At 38.3% G+C, this 24,917-nt stretch overlaps 1 protein-coding gene across 1 annotated transcript in view; it reads right to left on the bottom strand.

Annotated features, from left to right (window-relative positions):
* Positions 1 to 23,399, bottom strand: part of LOC132133097 (chromatin remodeling regulator CECR2-like) — a 36,686-nt gene extending 13,287 nt beyond the window's left edge. Inside the window, exons 1-4 of the mRNA XM_059545815.1 lie at positions 23,120 to 23,399; positions 3,023 to 3,117; positions 314 to 497; positions 73 to 200 (exon numbers count right to left, since the gene is read on the bottom strand). Of these exons, the coding sequence (XP_059401798.1) occupies positions 73 to 200; positions 314 to 497; positions 3,023 to 3,117; positions 23,120 to 23,239 (527 nt within the window). The 5' untranslated portion in view covers positions 23,240 to 23,399. The remainder of the gene's footprint in view (positions 1 to 72; positions 201 to 313; positions 498 to 3,022; positions 3,118 to 23,119) is intronic.
* Positions 23,400 to 24,917: the final 1,518 nt, after the last annotated feature.

The following is a 24,917-nucleotide window of genomic DNA, read 5'->3' as shown; positions in this document are numbered from 1 at the left end:
TTAACATGCATATACTAACAAATATTAATGCCATTGTTTCTTGTAGGCTCTTGTGAAAGCACCTCTCCATACCTGTAGTGGGGAGACATTGCTTCGACTGGCTCCTCTTTGTACAGCCGTGTACCATAAAAGTACCAATACAGGGCTCCATTCCCATCTTGGCCCAGAGGCTCAACACGTAAACTGTCTGAATCCAGGCCCTGCAAAACCCCGGGTTTCTTTTAGACAAAATGCATTTTGATCACTTCTGTTATGGGGAGTATTATACAAATGCAAAACCTGTATCAGTTTTTGTGCTATTAAAGGTTACTACCTTGAGCCGGTCAAAGACATCAGCAGCATCAAGACGATAGTCACAGAGTCTGTGCAAGACTTCCACCTGTGTGCGTGGTGGCAGCTCTTCAAATGGGTGCTCCTTCAGTGGATTGGCCTTCCCTTCTTCTAGTTCCCACCGGTAATTGATAATGTCTTCCAGGTAGCTGCTAAAGGACTGAATCCTAAAAATAAAAAAAAATTAGGGTTAGGGGTGGGCGATATAGCCTAAAAAAGAATTCACAATATTTTAAGAATATTTGCGATAATAATAAACAAGGTTTCATTGGTGATTGCAGCTGGCAGGCAGCAGCATTTATTAGTGCAAACAAAATAAAGGGCTTTTCCAATGAGCTACTGTCATTGATGACAGACTACCTAATTTGAAGTGTAAATCAATTTTCATAAGGTGTACAGGGCCGTAGTTGGGCTTAGCGTGGCTTCGGAGCAAGTTTTACCAGTGGGCCCTATTGTAAATTGTGTAAATAGCACAAATAAACAAATATAAAAATTAAACAATGTTTTTAGTTTCTAGGTGTCCAGGTACAGAAACGGAATAATCAAATGTAAATAGCAAAGCATAGTCTTTACTGTATAAATTAAATATAGATTAATTCTTGTTAAATCTACAAAGTAATTCAGTAAAGAGCAGTGAGTGGTTTTCTCCCATTTCATTTCTTGGATTAACATTAAGGACACTGACAGCAGCTAGTAAATTAGGCGCGGTCACTTTAAGAGATAATACATTTAATATGATACACATTCCATTTCTTTTGCAACTGTTTACTTTCACTTAAGACATAACAGAAAATGTTTTCGAGGATACTTTTGAGGTGACAATTTTGTATTTATTTGTTGATTCAAGAGCCAGAAATGACAAAACTTAATTTGTTGTTTATAAGTACTGTAAACTCAGCTCTCTGCATGAATTGCAGGTGCGGGTGCTGAATTAAGCTTTCCTTGTCTTTTTGTGCTTCTGTGTTTAAACTTGCGAGGTGTATTATTTCATTCAGACACGGGAGGAAATGAAGATGATCTCGGTTTGGTGTTTGCGCGGCTCTCCATCTGCGCACCAAATTCGGCACTGAACTATGTTGAGTTTTTTACGCGTCTAATGTTTTAATTCTTTAAACTGTTTTGAATGTTTAAAGTGGAAAGGCTTAAAACACGTGAAATCGATAAGCTTTCATGACAATCTTTTTAAGCTGGCCTCAGGCAGTCGGTTGAAATCACCGTCCCCCTCCCCTCTCTCCATGCCGCTTTACTAAAGATATGCTCCTTGCCTATTTTTGAAGGTAAGAGTGAGTGCTTAAATATGTTCTAGAACAGTGGTTCCCAACCACGTTCCTGGAGGCCCCCTAACACTGGAGTTTTCCATGTCTCCTTTATCAAACACACTTGATTCAGATCATCATCAGCTCATTAGTAGAGACTTCAAGACCTAAAATGTGTGTGTCAGACAAAGGAGAGATACAAAGTGTCCAGTGTTGGGGGACCTCTAGGAACGAGGTTGGGAACCACTGCTCTAGCCCCCCCACCTCGCGAAACTTTGTAGTCATACACTGATCAGTCTGCGCAACGCTGCTTCGAACACACCTATTGGGTTTGTGGTGTTGTTGTTGTGCGTGCTAGGGAACATATATCCACCATACGTCATCACGTCGCTATATCATAGATATCGTGATATGGTACACCCCTAAAAATAATAATAATAATAATAAAAAAAAGATAGTTCCGGGTGGGGTCAATTTGATCAACCTAAAACCCAGTTCCTGGTACGAATGCATAGGGTAAGGGTGAGGCTTAGGACAACAAGTGAGAAGGAAGAGAGCAAAAAAGGAGAGAAAGAATAGGCTTATCTTGAGAAAGTAGAATGATCTCTCTCACAGCTGCAGGCCCCCTGCCATTACATCTTTCTCTGCCTCTCTCTCATCCGTAACACTCCCTCCCCCATTCTGATGGGGCGTTTAGCACATGTAAAATGAAAAGGGCACTTCTGTGAAAGGCCAGTGCCCCGCGGCCTCCCCCTGGATGCCAGTTGCTGTCGAATCCAATAAAACCCTGTGTCCTGTTAACGGCCTGCCTGAGTATGCGAAAGGGATCATTCTTGCCTACCCAGTCATCGACCAGACTCCTTTTTGCTGCTGATGAGGCACCACTATGGAAGGGAGCTCCCTTTAGGGGCAAATCATTCATCACAGCACTGGCTCACACAATAATTCACACTCTTTACTAGGAAGGGGCCCATGGCCCCTTGACCTACTACTTCTGCAGGTAACCTAGCTGCACGACTACAGTGCTACTACAGGCAACTGGTCTCATGCAGATGTAGATGGATTCAGGATGGGTTGGGAAATAACAGACGCAAGATGTTTCAAGAACACAGAGGAGGGTTGATAAATTATGGATTTAATTTTTATATCATCACGGGTGACGGTTATCACGGGTGACCTGTGCAGGACTCTACCACTGACTAAGCTTTATTTAAAAAAAAATTATGCTTTTTCTAAACCCATATTTTTATCATTTCATTTTTGACGTCACAATTTTAATCAAAATAATTGGCGTCCTACATTTTATTTATTATTATTAATCTGTTTTACTCGGATGTACGTCACAATCTGGAAGAAAAGAACTGATTCTATTTCAGTTACACTGTGACTGTTAGTCCTTTAATGGGAACAGAAAATACTTATAGTGATGCACTTACGTGATGTCTCTGCGCTGGTAACATCCTTTTAGCAGGGAGCAGAGGAGGTCTGAGAGGAAGTCTTTGTCTTGTTTCAGTAGTGCTTGCTCAAGTTCCTATCAAACAGAGAACAGCAGGCAGGGGACGTTAGCCATTTTAGCAGGGTTGAGTTTAACTAGCAGCTGCTTTTATGAACATATGAAATGATGTCAGCGTTAACAGCCCAGCCTGACATTTTTATACCACTCTTTCACTGATGAGAAAATGTTGTTGCTAACTAAAGCCACATAGCGTGAGGCACTTACAGACAGTAGTAGTGTAAATTTTTGAATTTCATATGCTAGCTTAAATTTTCAGAGAAAAAAAGTAACCTCCCATTACAAAACTCTTACTAAAGCTAAAAGGGCATGCAATAACATCATGTTTGACTACCTTCTAATGTTGTCATTATGCATTACGACTGAAACAAGAGAAAAACAAATTGCTGTTACAAGGAACTGCCTGTAGAGTGATGGCACTCAACCATAGCCAGTTCAGAAGCCAACCTGACAAATTTTTGTTTGCAAGAGCCACGTTAAAAACCCTCTAAATGTGCACTGAATGTTGGATTAAAGTGGTGTCACCTTAATATTTTTAGCTATAATATTACACCAATACAAAGCAATTTCATGCACCATTTGATTTGGTTAAACCCAAGTTCCTTTATAAATGTTTATAACTCATCCTCATATGTCTTTGTTTCCTCACCTGTGTTAATGACATTTAGCCCAAAGTCAACTTTGATTGGTTAATCAGCACATAGGAGTAGGGGTATGTCACAGTGAGGACACTTATGTAGTTATAATTTAACGACAGCAGGTTTCATGTAGGCAAGTTACCACACAATGCATATTTGAATATTTAAAAGGATTAAATGCACCTTGGGCATCACCTTTGTCTTTCACAGAGGCCAATAGTAGTATAATAACGGGTTGACATGACCAAATTTACCAAGCGTTCCCTTGGTTCTCAACCTTGCACTTCGAAACTTTGAAGTTAGTTGGACTAAATTTTGTCATCCATCACTTGTCCATCTCAATTTTAAAAAGACAGTCACTCTTTAGTTTGGGGTCCAATTTTTATTTGCTGGTTATTAATAATTTGAAATGTATTTGTTAAAGAGGTCATATAATGCAATTTCAAGCTTCCCTTTCTCTTTGGAGTGTTACAAGCTCTTGGTGCATGAAGATCCGTCAGGTTGCAAAGACTAAAGTCTCAAATCCAAAAAGATATTCTTTATAGAAGAGTCAACCACGCCCCCCTAAAATGGCTCATTTTAACTCGCCTCCACATGTCTATGTCACGATGTGGGAAGATTTGCATAACACCACCCAAATATTCACGCAAAGAAAGAAGGCATAACTTTTATTCTCAGTGTAGTATTGTTGTTGCCACCGCAATGTCATGAAGGGGCTGTGTATTTCATTGTGAAAGTGAAACTACTTTGTTTGGCCTTCAAAAAGAGGATGATATCTGCATCATGCCTGGAGCTGATCTGTGCTGGTCACTAAGGAAATACATCAACTTCGCAGTGTGGATCGCTGGATCACTTTCAACTGTGGACGAAGCAGAGTCCAACCCAGGGTCCAGCTCACTCAAGCCAGCCTCTGCTCACTCAAGGCCACGCTGTTTGTTGTGAAAGCTAAACTAATTTGTTTGGCCTTCCAAGAGAGGACATAACTACAAATTAGTATCTTTGTCTGACAAAACACTGTTCCAGAACAGATTAACTCAAATATTCAGATGTGTCCAGCTCATCTTAAATGGAGGACTATTTCCTGATCCTGGTAGAGAAGACTACAATGCTGGCTGTTCTGACTCACAGTCTGCAAGTAGGTTTATTATATTTAAAGAATTTGCCACTGACGATTCAAACATGAGTTTTGAGCAGTGTAGAGTAGCACTTGTTGTTTGTCAATTCTCAGATCACAAAAGCAGACATGATTTTACGTTTACGCAGCATGAAGCAATGCAACGTATAAAAAGACAGTTAAAGTCATTATAACCCATAATTATGTCCCCACTGGATGCAACAAATGCCTTGTTTATACTGGGTTTTAATGTTTTTGAATCGTCGCTCGGGCCGGACAGGGCATCACAATATGGTAAGGGGCTTAACATTTCCGTCACACGCTTAAGGTATTCGGCCAAATATTAACACACTGGGTAGCTGGCCAATCAGAGCACATCTCGCTTTTCAGGCCGATGAGCTTTGGAAAAATCTATGCATTTCAGAAAGGCTGGGCATAGAGGAGAAACAATAATGTACAGTATGTGAAAAATAATGTTTTTTAAACCTTAAACCGCATAAATACATTTCATTGTGCTTTATAAGTACTAATAAAAAAGCCATGCTAGTAATATGCATGCTAATAAGATAATAAAGTGTTACCAAAAAGTAAATTCTTTGCTTTAGTCCAACTAAAATTTAACTTTTAAGGAGCAAGTAAACATAATTTGTGATGTGATTCACAAATGTTGATTCATGTGAAGGTTAAGTACCAAGGGTGGCACAACTTGAATGTCTTTGGTCAGAAGTCCTTATTCCTGAAAAAAATGAATGCATTAAATTATAACATCTGGTGTATCCAAGTCATGAACAATCTGGGCACCATTGTAAACTCAATCCCTTCAAGGGGCAATCTATGAGCTATTACTATTGCGGCCTTGGGCGAGACAATTGATCCTGGGTAGCTCTGAAGGGATTTTCCCAATAATAGGTGTACAGCAATTTGCTCTAGATGAAAGTGATAGCTTAATGAAAATTCAAAGCAAATTAGACATCTAAACAGGTTATGAAAACATTAGGTGAAACCAATACGAGAAGCAATAAGTCACTGTCAATATGAATTAACAACGGAGTACGATGAAAGCATGGTAGGTAACCACCTGACTTGCATATATGGTAAATGAAAATGTATGACCAATTTATACACTGAAAATGCATTCAAAAATTTTCCAGGTTCTCAATACAGATTCTAGCAACAAGATGGAACTGAGGTTTAACCTTGACCCCTGTCTTCTTCCATTGTGTTGCAGCTATTGAGGGTTTATGAAGCGACAGTAAGGACTGCAAACTCCAGCCTACTAAAAGGAGCAGAAGAGAAGCTAAGCAACAGCATAAGCCCACAGCCATGGTTAGGACTGGGCTGACCCAGCACAACCTAACCCAGCATGCACTTCTTTCTCCTCTGTATGCCCAGTGTCCCCAAGAAAGAGGGAGGGGGATATTGAGAAATGTCAATGGCCAGTGCTTCATCACCGGCCCATCTCAAGGAGCTTACAGACTGCGATTGCTTTCTGTTCACAAGGACTCAGCAAGCTGCTCAGTCCCTCAGGCAACAGGGAGCACTTTTCAGCTCCCGTATAAAACATTCTCCCCTTTACCCCTTCAGAACAGAGTGACACTACAAAATTAACTCAAGGACGAGAGAGGCAGCCCATCCATCTATTCATTGTGAGATTCACTCAAGCTGCAGATTGCGGTTTCTCTCTAGAGAAATGGCGGAGAGGATGGGGTCACAGAGGGTCAGCTAACACACCTCCTGGCTGTGGAGAGGCGCGGAAACCAGGAGCCCAGTGTCAGTAGGAGGAAAAACAGAGGGAGAGCTTGAAAAACAGGATGAGACATGTTTGTGCTTAAAGTGAAAAAAAGGAGCAGTCCTTAGATTGTTCTCTAGGAAAAATGTCAGTGGTTAACATGCTGAATCTATTAGGCTATTTTGGGTTGATTGTTGAAGCAATTTAAGAGCTATTGATTATTCCCTCCAGGTACTCAAAGAGTCTAAAGTGTCTGTGAAACTCCTTATTGAAGGAGACCATCTACTTGGGCAGGAAGTCCAGAGTTGAAAATGTAACAAAAAGGCTTATGGCTGGGCAAATTTGGTCTTCATCTATTTTTTTATCCATCTGTTCATGACTCATTAACACTATGATTGTTTGGGATTTTCATGAACATCCAGGATCATCTTCGAGTGATGGGTCACTCTGGCCTTCCACACATCCCTCAGATTCTCTGTTACACCTACAAAACTTCCTGTTCCCTTGACAGTAAGAGGGCCGGAGTGGGCCCATCTATCAGTGCAGCCATGACTTTGATCACACTTCAAACCTGAGGCTGACTGTGGGGGATTAACAATCCCACTTCGCTTTTGAAGTGCCATTCAGTGGATCAGATGGCAGAGAAGGGGAATTAATGTACATGTCCTTTCCTCCACAAAGTCTCCTAACAGCTCCCTGAAAATCTCAGACCTCAATCTTCTTCCTTGACCAACTAGCAGAACAGGTTTGGCAAGTGCACAGCACAGTTGGGCAAGAAACCATTTGATGATACATTAGGAGTAACATCTTCAGTCAAATCCAAGGTTAAAGGGTTCACCCAACAATACAATACTGTCATCATTAACTCACTCTGTGTGATATTGTGTGATATTTTTAAGAATATAAAAGACTTAAGAATACACTATCCCTTTAATAGTTTACCAAGCAAATCTTCAATTTGGATGACATGGTGGGGCACGTGACAATTGTAGTGCAATGATACAGGTTTGTAATTCTGCCATGAGCTTTTGCAAAACCGAGCCGCCCCCGTACCAGTTCTTGGTGCACACCAGAAACTCTCTACAGATGGTATAGCCTATGGGCATAAACAGCTTTTGCTGTGTAAGGTAGCAACAGGAAGACCGTGAACTAGGGTTGGGCCGATAGACTGATTGCTGATGGCTAGGACTGGGCGATATATCTAACAATATGATCATGCGCACCTAGTCAGTAAATTCGGTTCCGTGATTACCGCTAAATCGCCACCACCTGCTTTCAAATGGAGCGGCACTTAATAGACAGAGCCGTAGATCACTGAAAAGCTATGCAAGATCGCGTTCATTATAGCAAATTCGAATCGCTCTGTCTATTAAGTGCCGCTCCATTTTGATCACTAGGCCTTATTGCTATGCTTACTCCATACTGCTATGAAGGAAAAGTATATTGCTGACTGACTGCGGTCCCAGACTTGTGCATCTTTCTTCCAAGATCCACCCATACACACTGAATGCCCTCTCTGATGGTGCACTAGATGCGGAAATGCTCAAAATAAAACGCGTGAATTTTGAGATGACAGAAAAAAAATAATAAAAATAAAATGATAATAATAATAATTCGCTCTTTCCCATTTTTTTTCTGTAACAAATGAGAATTCTTTTCAGATGTCTGACTTGCCTTGCTTTGCTTTTGTCAGGTATTTTTTGGCTGATGAAACGTGAAGAGAATTAAAGAGGGTTACTCCACCCCAAAAATTAACATTTTGTCATTAATCACTTAACCCCATGTCGTTCCAAACCTGTAAAAGCTTTATTCAATTTCAAAATACAATTTAAGATATATTTTGGATGAAAACCGGGAGGCTTGTGACTGTCCCATAGACTGCTAAGTAAATTACACTGTCAAGGTCCAGAAAAGTATGAAAAGCATCATCAGAATAGTCCATCTGCCATCAGTGGTTCAACTGTAATGTAATGAAGTGACAAGAATACGTCTTGTATGCAAAGAAAACAGAAATAATTACTATATTCAACAATTGTAAAGTAAACTCAGGCAGTGTACACTCTTCTGTGTCAGCTGCGCTGCAAGGATGCAATGTTTTCTTTCAAAGCAAAGCTTAAATACACGCAGAAAGCATACCATTGTGATGTGCCTGACACAGAAGAGCATATGCAGCCTGCGTTCAGCTCATGTTCTCCAAAATGGCGCTACGGTAATGCGGAGAGACACAGAGGAGACGAATTGTTGAATAAAGTCATTATTTTTGTTTTCTTCACGTACAAAAAGTACTCGTTGCTTCATAACGTTACAGTTGAACCACTGATGGCAGATGGACTATTATGATGATGTTTTCCATACTTTTCTGGACGTTGACAGTGTAATTTTAATTTACAAGCCTCCCAGTTTTCATCAAAAATATCTTAAATTGTGTTCTGAAGTCGAACGAAGCTTTTGGAACAACATGGGGCAAGTTATTTATGACACAATTTTCATTTTGGGGCGGAGTTACCCTTTAACACACGATTGCAACTCTGTATGGTGTATCTGTGTTCAAGTCATCTCTGGCATTTTTCATAAGGATAATTGTTATTTACAATGAAATGCTAATTGACATAGCCTTTAGCACTGTGCAGAATACTGTACAGAAGTCTTAGTTCACAGAAAATTATTTAAAAACTCGATTGACACTATAATTCGAGTTCGGGGTAAAAATACATGGTTATTCTCATAAACTGTTTGACACTGTACTGATAAAAGAAACAAACCTTTTCAAAGCTTTATAATCAATTGAACCATTAGCATCGCAAAATGATTCACTCGAATCACTCCAATCACTCGAATGACGCCTACAGGTCATAACGTTGTAAATGCTACAAAAACTCAGCCCAAAACTTGCTTTAATAAAGACCCAATGCAAAAGTTTATTTGGAAGTATAATATAGGCTATTAAATGCAATTTAAAAAAAATCTAATACTATTTAATATGAAGGGTCTTTATAACCTGTTCTCTTATTCATTTGGAGAGCTTGTTTTGATTGCTTTATGAAGGGCTCATTTAAACATCTTTAACAGCTACTCCCATATATAGACTACTACATAGAGATATATCGTTTATTTGATTCCCGTACAGCCCAAATAATCAACTGAGTCACCAGTGAGAAAGTGCATTTTTATGACTTATTCTTTAAGATATTCAGTCCTCTGACAAACCCTAGCTATTTATCCTTCCTAAAATATGTCTGGTGGAATTCTATTGGATTCTATAGTTTTATTATAATATTTGCAAACAAAAAAATGTTTCATATATTACAGAATCTGAATCCGTTATTTGTTTTTTTACATTTTCTTCAAGTACAGTATATTTACTGTACACTTTTACAAATACTTACAGCTCATCCAGTGAAATTAAAAAAATGTTATGCATTGTTTTTATAATGTATTCTATTTGTAACTTAAGTAATATTTATTTCTTCCCAACTAAAAATAAAAAAATAATTAGATTAGATGTACCTTTAACTTTTTAAATACTAAATTCTAGATTCATAACTAGGTATTATTATATGGTTGTGTAAAAATGCAAAACATTTTTGGGTTTAATTAAAAAAATATTTTGGTCATACCACCCACCAGTCAAATTTTAGAAAGGGTCAAGAGCAGGGCAACTTAAACAGAAGAGTTGGGCCACCCATCTTAATGTCAGGGCCAGGTGCAACAGGTGGCCATGGATGGGTGGTCAGACACATCCAGGGTTTGGGAACACTATACAGACGACTGAATGGGGATCATTAACTGTAGGAAACTTCCACTCACAATGGCCTCCCCATATTCTCTGATCTCTTGCATAGCCTCCACTTGGTGGTCTTGTTGCCAGCGTCTTAAACACGATATTACTCTATACCACCAGATGCAATAATGTGTATGGACCATGAACACAGGACTAGTTTGCCACAGCATTGGAGCTTGATGCCTTAAAAAATACAAAATGACATTTATAAACGGAGCAAAAAAAAAAAAAAGTTTTAAAACATTATCAACAAACACTACAGCACAAAATGACTTCTCGTTACTTACATTGGCAGCATGAGAGAATGTCACCATATTTGTTGTTTATAAAAGAATTCCTGCTAAACAAATGTCAACAGGTTAAACGATGCCTTGTCAGTAAAGATAACTTTAAATCATAAAAACAAAAAAAAACAAAAAAAGTTAATGATCAAGTAAATGCCTCAAAAAAAAGCATATTGTATAATACAGAATGAACATCAGTATCATCCTATATTAAAAGTATTAGTTTATATATTTATATATATATTTTAGAAGTTGGTTTTGACTAGGGATGCTCCGGTTGACCGGCCATAAACATTTTATGTATTTTTTTTTTTGCATCTTTTCGGCCAATTTTTCCGGAAGTGCCTCTGTGTGCAAAGTAGAGCTGAAACAACGAATCGATTTAATCGATAAAAATCGATTATTAAAATAGTTGTCAACTAATTTAGTCATCGATTCGTTGCTAAATAACTTTTATTTGCCGTAAGCGGCTCATTTTGTGCATATTTCAAATCTGCGGTGACCAAAGTGTGGCAGTAATGAGCCACCGGAGGTTTTACTCAGCCAGTACAGCAGGAGAAGTAGCGAATAGCCAATAGCTGGCCTCGTTTTATGTCACGTGCTTCCCGAACAGCGTCTCTGCAGCATTTAGCGGGATGTGGGAGACTGGGAGTACTTTACTTTGAGCCTTCAAAAAAGAAGAGTAACCTGTAAACTCTGCACTACTGAACTGTTTAAGGGGACGTTCACATATCGCGTCTTTTGCGCGCTCAAGTTCGTTATTTCCAACACCGCACCGCGTCGAGTTAAAAACATCTCAACTTTTCAGAATGCTGCAAGCGCATCGCGGGTCATGTGACAAGAACTAACCAATCAGCTTCATCCTTTCCCGTAACAACGTTAAAAGCTCAGTCAAGATGAAAGGAACAGCTGATCATAGTTGTATATGGATTTCCATTTTGAAATAAATTTAGTAGCAGAGCTACTGCAAGCGATTTTTTGAGCTGCAAATCCATTTATCCTTTGCTGAAATTTCCGCGTCTTCAAGGAGAGAGCACGTCATGGTTGCTTAGCAAAGGCAGACGCCTCAGGGGCGCTTCTGCCCGAGCGCTTTGGAAAGGAGGAGAAAGCGGTGCGCCTAGCGTTTTCTACGCGTTTTTAGGCGCGATATGTGAACGGCCCCTAAGACTTTTATTTGTGCAGATTCTCCAGTACAATGTTGTTTGCAAATGTTTAGTCGTAAAAGCTGATAACATTGCTTTTTAACAGTTAACATTTAAAGCTTTACAAACATGTTCTGTGATCAGTTTGTAGTTTACCAGTTCAAAATTCAGTCGTGCAGCCTAATTATGACTGAATGAGAGAGGTAAATGTTTAAAGATATTTGAAATGCACTTTTTTTCTAAGTATTCACTGCTCTTTTTCACACAGCAGGTTTTTTGTGTGTGACTGTCCAATTTTTTTTTTCTGGACAACCTTCTGATGGATTTTACTTTAAATTGTGATTTCCATTCAGGTTTCATGCCATTGGCACTTTATTCGAAGGATTGTTTACAATTTCACAGCAAAAGCTATAAAGCTGTTTCCCAGTAAATAATAAAATACAATGCACTGCAATTTTATTCTGTTTTATCCTTATTCTTCGTGAAAATATGTTCTGAAAGATTCCTTAATAAGCTTCGTTCGGGATGTTTAACTATTTTAGGAGCTCTAAGGACTGCCATGGTGAAAACATTATTTTAAATCTCCTTGTGAAATTTGCCGGAGTATGGGTCAGTGTTCTGATTGCAGAAGAGTTTGACAAAGGATTACTAACACAATAAAACAACTCCAGGTATATTTTTGATTAGGATATGACAATGCAAAATGGTTAAAATCTCTTAAAAATCTATGCTGAAGGATAAAGACCATTTATTAATAATTTACTTGGGGGAAAAAATGGAAAAAACTAAAATATAAGTACATAAACTGATTAATCGATTAATCGTAAAAATAATCGACAGATTAATCGATTATCAAAATAATCGTTAGTTGCAGCCCTAGTGCAAAGACTACATTGGATTCATTCACAAACATAATTTGTGTGGAAGTATTTTGAAATCTGTTTTCTTAATCCTGCTCATGCTGAATTTCTGACCATTACCACCCGCTCAAGAGTCCAGTCCCACCCACTTTCGCAAACATGTATGCATATAGACAGGCATATGTGAATTTAAATCTCTTTTGAATGAACACTCACTGTTCACTTTCGATTTTGCGATCACGTACACTCTGTGTAAAGGAAGATCAGAAATTTGTCAATGAGTTCAGGATCTGTTGAGCAGCAAATCCTCCAGCATGGTCTGTCAGCCCATGATCAGTGAAATCTGACTCCTGGAGCTCGTAATGGATGCAGCTTCTTTTAAACTGTTGCCATGGGTTGATTTCCCCCGTGGGTTGACTGAAATGTTTATTGAAACATTTTGGATTCTACCTATGATAAAACTGTGCTAGATGTTAGGGGGGGGGGGCAATGGTGTTTTGTGTATTCAGAGCTGGTCACAGTGTTAAAGAGATGGATTCTCATGCTAACCATGGCCAAAGTTTTAAAAAAAAAAATGTAGAAGAATGACTGAGAATTTCTGTGCCGAAAATCTTCCTTCTGGGTTGGTACAAGTTTCGGCTGTTTTTTTCCGATCGTGGAAATCAGTATCGGAATTGGCCATGACAAATCATGATTTGTGCATCACTAGTTTTGACCATTTTATATTAATAACAGTGCTTTTAAAAATAATAATTAACATTCCAAGGATGGGGAATTAATTGGAAAAATATAAAAATGTTCTTTAAATACCGCTCATTAAAAATGTGTTTGTTTTCATAATAGAGACCACAGATAAGACTTGCTCATCTTCAATTCCACAAGATTCAGATAAAATACTTCTTGTAGGCATAAACAATTTAAGTACATTTTTGTCAACTGTTTATGAGTCTAATTTGAGATGTGACTCAAGAGTGATTTTTGGACCCAAAGTATCAACTTAAGAGGTTGCTGCAATTTTTACAGATATTACTGATTTTGATAATGAACTAAAATTAACCTCTACATCCTAACTGTGCGTTCACACCGCCAGCGTCGAGAGCGTCAAAAATCGCTCTTGCCGCTCTGCTCACGATGCTGCAGAAAGATTTGTGAGCGCTTCGACGCTCTGACGTAGATCGAAAGCTTATTTTGTATTTAAAGTGGCCACAAAGCAAACAAGCTTGTTGATCTCGTGCAGACTATCAGTAAATATTGTTGTGGACAAAGTATTAAGATCCTTTACCTAATAATGTATAAAGCACTGTAAAAATACTCTGATGCAAGTCTTGCATTGAAAATGCTACTTAAGTAAATATAATCAAGTATAAACATTACTTAATGTAAGTATAATCAGGGAAATTTGTTTAAAAGTAAACTGGGACTACAGTACTATTATTTATTATATCATTAGATTATTATTCCTATAACGTTGCTGCACATCAGCAATCTCAGACACCTTGGTCCACGTATCACTTTTAATTTATTTTTTATGTCCCTGTACGCAAACAGGGACACATCATAGATTATGCAAATGCGAAACAGCAATAATCAGCCTGTCCTGGGAACTAATGTGGTCGGAGCTGCGTTCTCTGGAATCCTCTCAAGCGGTGGACTTCTACGTTCCGACTGGTTGCTGCCCAACCGCGTCATAGCTCATTACCATAAAGTTGCCTTGATTTCAACTCTCCTAGACGCTCTCAATGGCCAAGTCGCGCCACACCGCTCCTCGCCGCTGCTCGATGCCGGCTTACATTAAAAATGAATGACTTCCAGCCACTTTGACGCTTTCGACGCCGGCGGTGTGAACGCACAGTAACTCAAGCTACTATCATATGTGCATTAGTAAGAGACAAAAAAAAGTGATATTACTAATATTATCAGGCAACCCAAATCTGTTTCTTGATTTGAAACTATCACTCATTAGAACATGCAGGAACTAAGAAATACATTTTTCAATTCAGATATTTATTTATTTTGTTAAGGAAAAATGCATGGTCTGGTTTTTACAACTTTCACTTTGGAGCAAAAATCTGGCTTTAAACTTGAAAGAAATAAAGATTTGACATTTATTGTGATAATTATTGATATCAACTGATATGAAGGAAAAAAAATGATCATGATCATTTTTTGGGCCATATTGCCCCAACTTCAGAGTTCAGTTTGACTATTTTTGTGATGACAGCACAACCAGGAAACATTACCATAAGCATTACAGACAAGACAATCATGGTTTCTCTTCAAACAACTGTTCCCAAGAGCAGATGAGTGGGTCTAGCTGGGCCATTGTTACACACTCGCCTCTTGAAGCACATCGACACCCCCCAGCAAACCCCTCTAAAACACACACACGCTTTACACGTACACGCTCTCTCTGCTACCTCCACTGAAGGCTGAGGGTTCCTCACATCTCATGCTCATACTAGATTTGCCGTGATAAGGCTGATTGAAGTGTGATTTATACTTTCGGCAGGCTCCACCGACTGCGTGTGCACCTTCCCAAATGGATGAGGCTTTTATACTTGTGGCGTTCGCCGTTGTACTGTTCTTTGAAACGAAAGGGGGCAATGGGGAGTAAATGTTCTCTAAAACCATCGGGAATCACAGATGAGAAGTCATTTGCCGGTACAAGACCAATCACGTGATGAATGAGTTGATGAATTAATAATTTATTTATGTACAAACTGATTAAATCAATCTTAAACTATTGGCTTTATTTCACATCAAACACAAGACAACTTTAAACAAATATCGTAAAAATAGTGTCTAAATTAATTCTAATTCAATTTTTATACAATAGAAATAAAACATACTTCAAATAAAATGCCTTGGACAAACTACGCAAAACAACTATGCATTTTCCGTAAAATTGTCAAAAAGTACCTGATGGAGTTTAAACTTCGCATCAAACTGCTTCTGTTTTCACACAAATGCCAGCATGTTCGGCTAGAATCACCCTGAACTCGTACATCTTCTGATGCAGAGCTGCATGGAAAGTTACAAATAAATGCCGTAAACACCACCACGTGAAATGAGTTTGTGCACACTCAAAGCGATCTTCCACCTTAAACAAAAAATAAATCAGCCTTTATACTCGACGTCCGCAAGTTCGCCTGGGTGCATGCGGCAAATATGACGTCATTGCGGTGTTGTTGGAAGTTTGCTTTGAGTGTGTGCGAACTCATTTCGCATGGCGGTGTGCACAGCATTTTTTGTAACTTTCCACACAGCTCCGCATCCGAACATGCACATCTTTGCCGGTGTGTGAAACAGAAACGGTTTAATACGAAGTTCAAACTACATCAGGTGTTTTTTTGATGCTTTGATGGAAAACAATGCATAGTTTTTTTTTTTGCATAGTTTGTCCAAGGCTTTTTATTTGAAGTAAGTTTTCTTTTCATTGTTTAAAAATAGAATTAGAACTAATTTAGATACTAATTAGTTTGTACATGAAGAAATTATTAATTCATCAACTCATTCATCATGCAAAAAGTCTTGTACTGGCAAATTACGACGATGGTTTTAGAGGACAATTACTCCTTGTCGCCCCGTCATTTCAAGGAATAGTACAATGGTGAACACAAGTATAGAAGCCTCGTCCATCTGGGAACATGCGCGCGCAGTCAGCTGAGGCTTGTCGGAGTGGAGCCTGGTGAAATAGGCCCACTATAGATGGTGCTAATGGTGATATCACTGTTACACTGCAACACCTGTTACGTCACTTGGCCACCATAGCACCAACACCCAACGTCATTTAGATTTTTTTAATAGTAATAAAAATCATTTAGTTTAGTAAAAAAAACAGACACTACAATTAAAAACTGAACGTGGCTGCTCAATGCAGCATACCAAATGACAGTCGCATCACAGATTAGATTTTATTTATCCAGTGAGGAGAGTGAGTCAAGCTGACTGACAAGAAGAGTGCGGTGAGACAGACAAGACAATGGCGGATGATTTAGTTTCAAAACAAAATGCAAAAGTGCCTGTTTGGAAATATTTTAGATTTTGTAAAGCCTGTTGACTTTTGCGATTTGTCTAAGGTAATTTTGGAAGTTTTTTTTTTTACATTCGTTTCTTATTTAATTGGTTCCACATTGTTTGAAGATTTTTACTTTATTTAAACTTTGTGTAAACTTTTTTTATTTTATTTGACATCAAGGTGTATGCTGTGCCTTATTTGTTTTGCTAACAAACATTGCTAATAAAAGCAATTGATGCGGAACTGCTGCGCAGCACTTAAGTTTAAAAAAAAAATTCAAACAAACTTAAAACGAACAATTGTTTTATGGCGAATTGGCGCTATTTGAAAGTGAAAGTAAAATGCTCACGCTGCTTTTACAAGCCATTTAAAAGCGAAACAAAGCGAGGAAAGACGAAACGCCCCACATGATACCAGTATTATCTGTGTTGTCACATGTCAATTAACCGGTGGGAAAATTTCCTCACCATCACAGCCCTAATGCGCATAGCCTCCCCCACCATCCAACTCCATCCTGCAGGGTGATATTCCCGCAGGAGAGCCCATCGCTGCCTACTCAACTGTCTGCAGGGAGAGAGCTGCAATCCCCAGTGACACACAAAACATCAGATTTCCCACCGTGCTCTTACGAGCTACCAGCAGGTTCTTGCATCATGCTGCCACAAGCATAAACAGCACGTTGCTCTGAGGGACACCTGACAGGCACACTCTAAGCGGGTTAACACCAACCCGACAAACTAGAATCACAATGGGGACTTCGATTTCATCCCAGACGAAACACAAACAAGCAACGGCGTGTGGAGCGGCAGCTTCAAACTGGAGACAGACACTGGGAGCCATGGGGTGCTTTAACAATGGAGCTGCCTGAAACAAACACCACAGAGTACAAACGCCTCCACCCCACTCCACCCTTACCCCATGTGGACCCAGCTGATAGATTTACTTCTATCATCACCTGTCAATCAGAGGTGGGGGGTTGGTGATCACAATGTGGATGGATACGGTGGTTAAGGCAGAAGTGATGTGTACATATGATGGATTCAGTGTTGCATGGGGTCATTATTTAACACATGAAGAATGCAAAGTAAATGCAAAATGACATCATGATGCTAGGTGGTTGTTATGCAGTTGCCAAGGTGTTATTAGTGGTTTAAGGCCTCCTTTTTAGAATCAGAGAAAAATCGCAGACACCGATAAATCTGTCTAGTATTACATACTTTAAAAATAAAGATATTAGCAAACGTTTGGAGTCATAAGATTTTTAAATGTTTCTGAGATAGGTTTCTTATGATCACCAAAGCTTTATTTGTTTGAATAAAAATAAAGTAAAATAGTAATACTGCTAATTATTACAATGTTAATGTATTTTTAAAATGTTATTTATTCCTGTAATGTCTCGTAAGGCTGAATTTTCATCAGCCATTACCCTAATCTTCAGTGTCACATGGTCCTTCAGAAATCATTCTAATATGGTGATTTGCTCAAGAAACATTTCTAATTGTTATCAGTGATGAAAACAGTATTTTTGTGGAAATAGTCTTTCAGGATTCTTTGATGCATAGAAAGTATAAAATGAACAATTTATTTGTAAAGGAAATCTATTTCCACATTATATATGTTGTACTGTCACATTTGATAGTATTCAATGTCTCCTTGTTGAATAGAGTACTAAAATTTTTTTTTTCTTATTACAAAATAAAATGCATCTTGAAACCAAACTTTTGAACAAATGATCACATCATAGCAAAAAATCTTTCATCTGGATGCTAAGACAGCAAACAGTTTGGGACAAGTAACATGCCTTGACAAGCTATCTTAAAAAATAAAAACCATACAGTTAAGAATGTGTGAATGTCTTTTCTCATCTGGTTGACTGGAATAGATTAGTTAAAATATCTAGAATGAAGGTGGTTAAGAGCGGTCCTTTTCAAGCTGCAGCATCTGGAGTCTGAAACAAGGCCTGATGACCCATCAGTTATTGATGGTGCAAATCCCACAGCCAGAGTTCACTTCCTCCTCCTCAAAACCACAGGAGCTCTACCGAGAATAAGACCCTTACACATCAAAGCTGCTAATTCAAAACAGGCTTCACACGTGCACACGCATATGCGCTCATGGCCATCCTTCTCAATCGGCAACCGGTTTTGGAGCAAAACGAGAGAGCACTACAGATCCTGACACATATCCATTTTCCAAATCTTAACCCATCTGCTTTTCAAAACAAGAGCTGTTGTCAGTTCCCGCTTTGCCCTTGAGATTAAATCTCCCTTTACAATCAAGCAGTGCGAGGCCCTAAAGAAAAGGTGCCCCAGACGAACACCAGCACAAAGTTACGACCATCTTGGCTCTCCAGGGGGAGAGGCAAAGAAAGCCACCATCTGTGATTTAGTCATGCTCATGCCAGGGCCAATGATGGAGCAGCAGTGTGCGAAGAGAAATGTGAAAGAGGCTCTATTCAACACTGGCAGAACACACAACCCCAAGTTGAGTGGAGGAAAGAGCAAAAGGGGCACTTGTACCCTGAGCTGAAGGTGAGATAAGGAAGATGAAAGGGGGAGTCTGTGATAATCCACTGGGAAGACATTGAGAAAATTACGCCATGTAAAAGATCATGGATGAGACAAACAGCTGTCAGGGAACATGTGGACGTGCTACATCAGAGCTCGACAAAGGCTTAATGAGCTCTTGCACAATGGCCTATGTGATCTCTGACAGAGATGAGCGTTAATTAGGAGTGCATCAAGTCTAAATTATAAACTCGTTCAGTCACAGATTCTCATTAGAAATAACACAGAGAAACAACTACTAAACACATGCAAAAGTAGTCCAGCCACAAGAGGATGAAATGAAGAGTCAATTACGATGACTGCATCAAACTGTGTAAAAATGTAATCTTTGCAAATCTTTAACAAAAAAAATATATATAAGATGAATGATAGACATTTATGGTTCATCATTACCACCTTCGCATATATATATATATATATACACAGAAATTGACTTTGTTTCTTGCAATTTAAACTTTGTCTTATTTGTCACTATATCCTTAAAATATGACTACGTATAGTTGCAACTTTATTTCATTGACACAAATGTTTGGTGTCCCGATCAAATTTTTTGATGTGGTAAACACTTGGAACAAACGCTCACAGATCAATTATCCACCCACTCTCTAGACACAGTCAAACTGATAATGAAGACATATGAAAAAAAGTCAAGCAACAAAACACCAACTCTCATTCTCTGTGTGGAGTCGGCAGACTCGGTCCTCTGGCTGTGTTTGTGTATGAAGGGTGAGGGGGGACATCCTGAAGGACTCGGCCTCTCTCAGCTATTGGAAGCGGTGGGATTTCAGGGCTCGTTTCACAGACACACTGCCAGGAAATCAAGCGTGCTTCACACAGACAAAGAGCACGGAGAGAGCCCAAGCGAATAAGGCCTCTTCCTGCCGAGCCCTTCTCTCATCTAGGGCAGAGATATGAAGCGAGACTGTGAAGTGTAACCAAGGAACAATGTGCAAGGAGCCGTATTGTCCGCTTGCCAAGAAGAATCTCCATTGTCAGCCCCTGGAACGGATCCGGAGAAGAAAAGGAGCTGGCCAACACCTTAAACTTCATACTGGATCACTGCCTTTGTAATATCCACTGTGTCTGACACACAAAGCTTGTGCTAGGAGGGTGACACTCATCAGCAAAAATCCATCTTTCACTGGTTTTCAGCCTTATTATGGCAAAATAATGCAAGATTATTTGATAAAACAAGATTCCTGACTTTGGTTTACGGAGTTTATATTATAAAATGTTCTGAAGTCAAGAGATTGATTCAACTGATGAACTAATAGCCTATTAAACAGGTGAGATCAAGGTCTTTGTGACAAAAATCAGGTGTGTGAAAAAAACAACTTGCAAAGTTAATCTGTTTATTTAAGACAAACAGTCATAGAGCCACCTTTTAGGGTAGGCCTTTTCCTACGTAAAAAAAACATTGTATCCTCTTACACCTGGATTTGCGTTCTATTTACTGAACTTATCCAGCTGCTTTTTTTAGACATGGCCCTGGATAAGACCCACAAGGACTGAAAACAAATAGATCAGGCACATAAAAACGTCAGCTAAACCGATGCATCACCACATTAAGGATCATCTTTGAGCGAGTTGCTGGCAATTCTGCTTTGATTACATTCCCCTCAACTTGTGCTGACTGGCTCACGCAAATGAGATGACAAAATCGTACAGAAATCCAATGGCACAAAGTGGATGCAAGTAAAACCACAATTCAAATTTTTGCACTTGAACTACATATCAAATGTAAAAGTTCTTAAAATCTATAAGGAATTACAATGCCAATAGATGTTCAACCAAATTTTCACACAATCTTCTGTGGTCATGCAAAGACAGGAGAAGCCTTACTGTGTTCAACAGTCAGTCTAACACTATTAGGCATTATGACAACTGAGATTAAGAGAAAATATTATAATAGAAGATTGTAATGGTGCAATGTGAGGGATGACTTGAAAAATGTCTCAATCACAAGATTAAAGCAACCGATTGGATTATTCACAGTCCCATTCACGCATGGCTGCAAAGTTACCAGGATACTGAAGTGGGACTGAGAGCTTTTGTGCTGAATGACCTTGGACACCTACGCTGAATGCAATTAGGATGCAAGGATGAATCGCGAAACAGTCAATGACTTGCGCCTGACACTGTCCCCCACCCTCTGAATGCAAATCCTTTGCACTGCACTGACACACGCTGCCTGTAATCTGCGATCACTGCAATAAAAAAAAAAAAAAAAAAAAAAAAAAAAACACTGTGCACACAGTAAACATATGCAGGAAGCTGGGTGTTGCAAAAAAATATCAAACATGACCCAAAAATGATCATACCATAGCAATCATCCAACATACCAATTAGAAACCGATGACATCTATTTTATAATAAACATTCACTGTTCGGCTGTAGTTTATTAATACACTCATGTGTATTACAATGGCATCACTTTTCTCTGAAAAAAATAGCACCTACATGCAAAGTAACTTATTTAAAATATATTTTCTGAATTACTTTTAATTACAGCTATTTATTCTTAAGCATTACATTTTTATAACAAAAAAAGCATAAAATAAATTAACTTTTGAATTAACAACAGCTACGTAATTAAATTAATTGAGAGCAATAATAATTAAAATAAATAGTAATATAATTTGCCATAATAAAAAGCTGTTTTATCGTTTATTTAGCTATTTTGAGTAAAAAAAAAAGACAATTAAAAAAGTTATTTCTGCATATCAGACACTTACGATAATATTTCATACAATAATCTGTCATAAACCAGGCAATCTCGATAGATCTCTAGTATGACATTCCTAACTTATCATGCCAGCTGTAACTTTTTCCGGGAAGACGCACGCGGTGATCAGCACCTCAAATCCTCCATGCAATAACACAAAGCCAGTGACTAGCACGTTCCACACATGTGGGGGTCGAGATGGACCGAGTGTACTGATGACTGTGACAAACTCAGTTTTTTTTTCAAATTCAAGTTAATGGGAAGATGTTAAAAATGGGTGTGTTGTAAAAACGACGCTATTTAAATGTTTCAGGCTTACACTCGCACCGGCAGATCAATTTAAGACTAATTTTTCAGCATCATTGTAAAGTGACAAAATCAATAACACAAACAAAACAGACTGTTTGAAACAATGACCAATTCGAAGGCAGCCTGTGATCCAACGATAAACTTGTAACCCAATAATCATTAACTTGGCTTGAGTTTACAAAAAAGACCCAAGATTAAATACAACAAAACAAGCCCAGGTGATCCAGTTAATCAAGTCACTAAAAGCGTACGAGTCAGTTTTACTCGACGCCACTTGCGACATGAATCTAAACAAACAAAAAACAAATGTCTCACGAGAATAAAGGGGCGACTTTAAAATCCAATTTAAGACTATAACTTCAACGCGGATACAAACAGACCGATTACATTAATCATTTGTTGAACTTAAGGTGAAACGAACTCTAACCTAATAACGACGTACATAACCCAACTCGCTACTCAGAGACGCTGTTTATTAACAAAGACAAAACCAAACACTACTAACCACTGAAAAAACAAGCTTTGTCTTTATTAAAATCTTGTTTTGAAGTAAAAACAAATCACAAACACAACAGTCAGCGCGTCAAGTGTTTTGGATAGACTTCTGGATGGACGGGTTAACGTTAGCTCTGTTATTATATAAACCAACGCTAAATTACTGACTTTATTCACTAGCATAGAATTGCGCTGGTGTACCATTATTAGCTCACAAATAGAGTCAATGTTTAAAGTAACAAACAAAGTCATATGACTGGGAAATATGGCCAACTTGAGTTGTTGTTGTTTAGTTAGTTTCGTTTTAATGAACCTGACGGAAAGGAAACAGGCGTTAATTCGGACAGGTATAATTTACCTCGATTTCAAAGTCTGGTAAATTGAACGCCGTCCTGAAGAGAGAGCAGAAGTGCGCTATACCGGGGACTTCCCACCAAGACTGGATCTCCTCCACAGAAGTTATACATCCCTGGGACATTTTTCTGTTATCCAACGAGTGTCTCACATTAAAAAGAGTGGCTTAGACGATTCCGTCCGTCGTGTTCTTCACATAGGACTAGTTTAACTGGACTACAAAACTTGTTGTCCTTGAGGTGCAGTAGCCATCGCGACCCGTGGAGTCGTACAATCTGTTTCGATCCGCATTTCACAAGAGGAGAACAGATGGGCTGGGCGCTACCATCTGTCACGGGGATAGGGGTTTACGCGTACCAAAACAAATAAAATATCAACACAAATCAAACTAAACCCTAATAATATCTGCTGTTTACAATATTAATTATTTTTATAACTAGCTGACCTGGTAGAGTCACTGTGAGATAAAAAAAACATCGCAGCTAGTCAGTCTATGCGGTCAGTTGACCTTCCTTCGCTCGAAATAGTATGTTCGTTTAAAGGGAATGCACACACATTTGAATTTCGTTGAAAGGGAAGTTGCTCTGTTGTGTTATGATCACTGGAGAATCCTCGCGAATTATCTAGATGAGATGTTTACGGGCGATAGCATCATACGTTACACTGACAATTTGCATTAAATTTGTTAATTCGTTTTCTATCATATTTTTTGTTCGATTGATCGTTTAATTGTAATTTTAGTAGTGTACGATTGCATTAAAATAAGACATTGCAATTAAATCGTTGTTCTATAGAGGCTGTTGTTTGTTACCGACGACAGAAGTTGATTGGCACTGTAATTTTTAATATGCTAAAGTTGTTTCTAAATAGTGTTTTGGCATAGTGATTATAAACAAAGTATAAGTCCTTAGATCTTATTATTATTATTAACAGCAGACACGAGTTAAAACTGCTACCTTATGCCTAATTCTAACGATGTGAATTACAAATTGGTGTTCACTATAAGGATCCAGCGCCCCCTGGTGACATAAATATATAACGCACACTGTTGGTGGCCTTTACACAGTTTTATATATATATATATATATATATATATATATATATATATATATATATATATATATATATATATATATATATATATATATATAATTATTACAGTTTTTATATTATTGTTGCTTTTGTTAAAATAACCAAAAGATAAATATTCAGACCCCCCATAGTTTGTTTTATTCAAACAATTGTGAACATTTTTGCATTTAGAAAAATAAGAAATTGCCTGTTGAATATTAAAAACATATGAAAAAAAAAAAAAATCTGGATCTCCATGTCTGCCATGCAAATCAAATGTTCCTGATCATCTCCAGACTGGATCTCTTCTCTCCACTTTCCCTAATTGCAGATTCAGTTATCAGATCAGTCAGCATTAATATTTTTAAACTTAGATTTTTTGGGGGATCAAACTGTAACACCGTGTGTCCCAACCAGATGTGACGTGATAAAAAGTATCTTTTCCATGTATTTTTTGTCCTAACCATCCACGACAGCGACACGTGACAATAAGCAACACAATATCCTATTTTAGAAATGTAGAAAATTTAGTTGCCAAGTATTAGTTGCCAATGCAATCTGGATGGCTGGCATTGTTCATTCTGTGTTAAAGGTCTATATAGCCCATCGTTTATCTTTTTTTATTAAATTGTTTGTTCCAGCATCAGATACTATTTATTTTTCTATTTACAAGAACTTAATATGAATAAATGAAACATTTTGTTCCCAAAGAGTAACATATGCACATATGA

Source organism: Carassius carassius, chromosome 50 (assembly GCF_963082965.1).
Source record: "Carassius carassius chromosome 50, fCarCar2.1, whole genome shotgun sequence".
NCBI lineage: Eukaryota > Metazoa > Chordata > Actinopteri > Cypriniformes > Cyprinidae > Carassius > Carassius carassius.
This window is presented reverse-complemented; position numbering and strand designations above follow the sequence as displayed.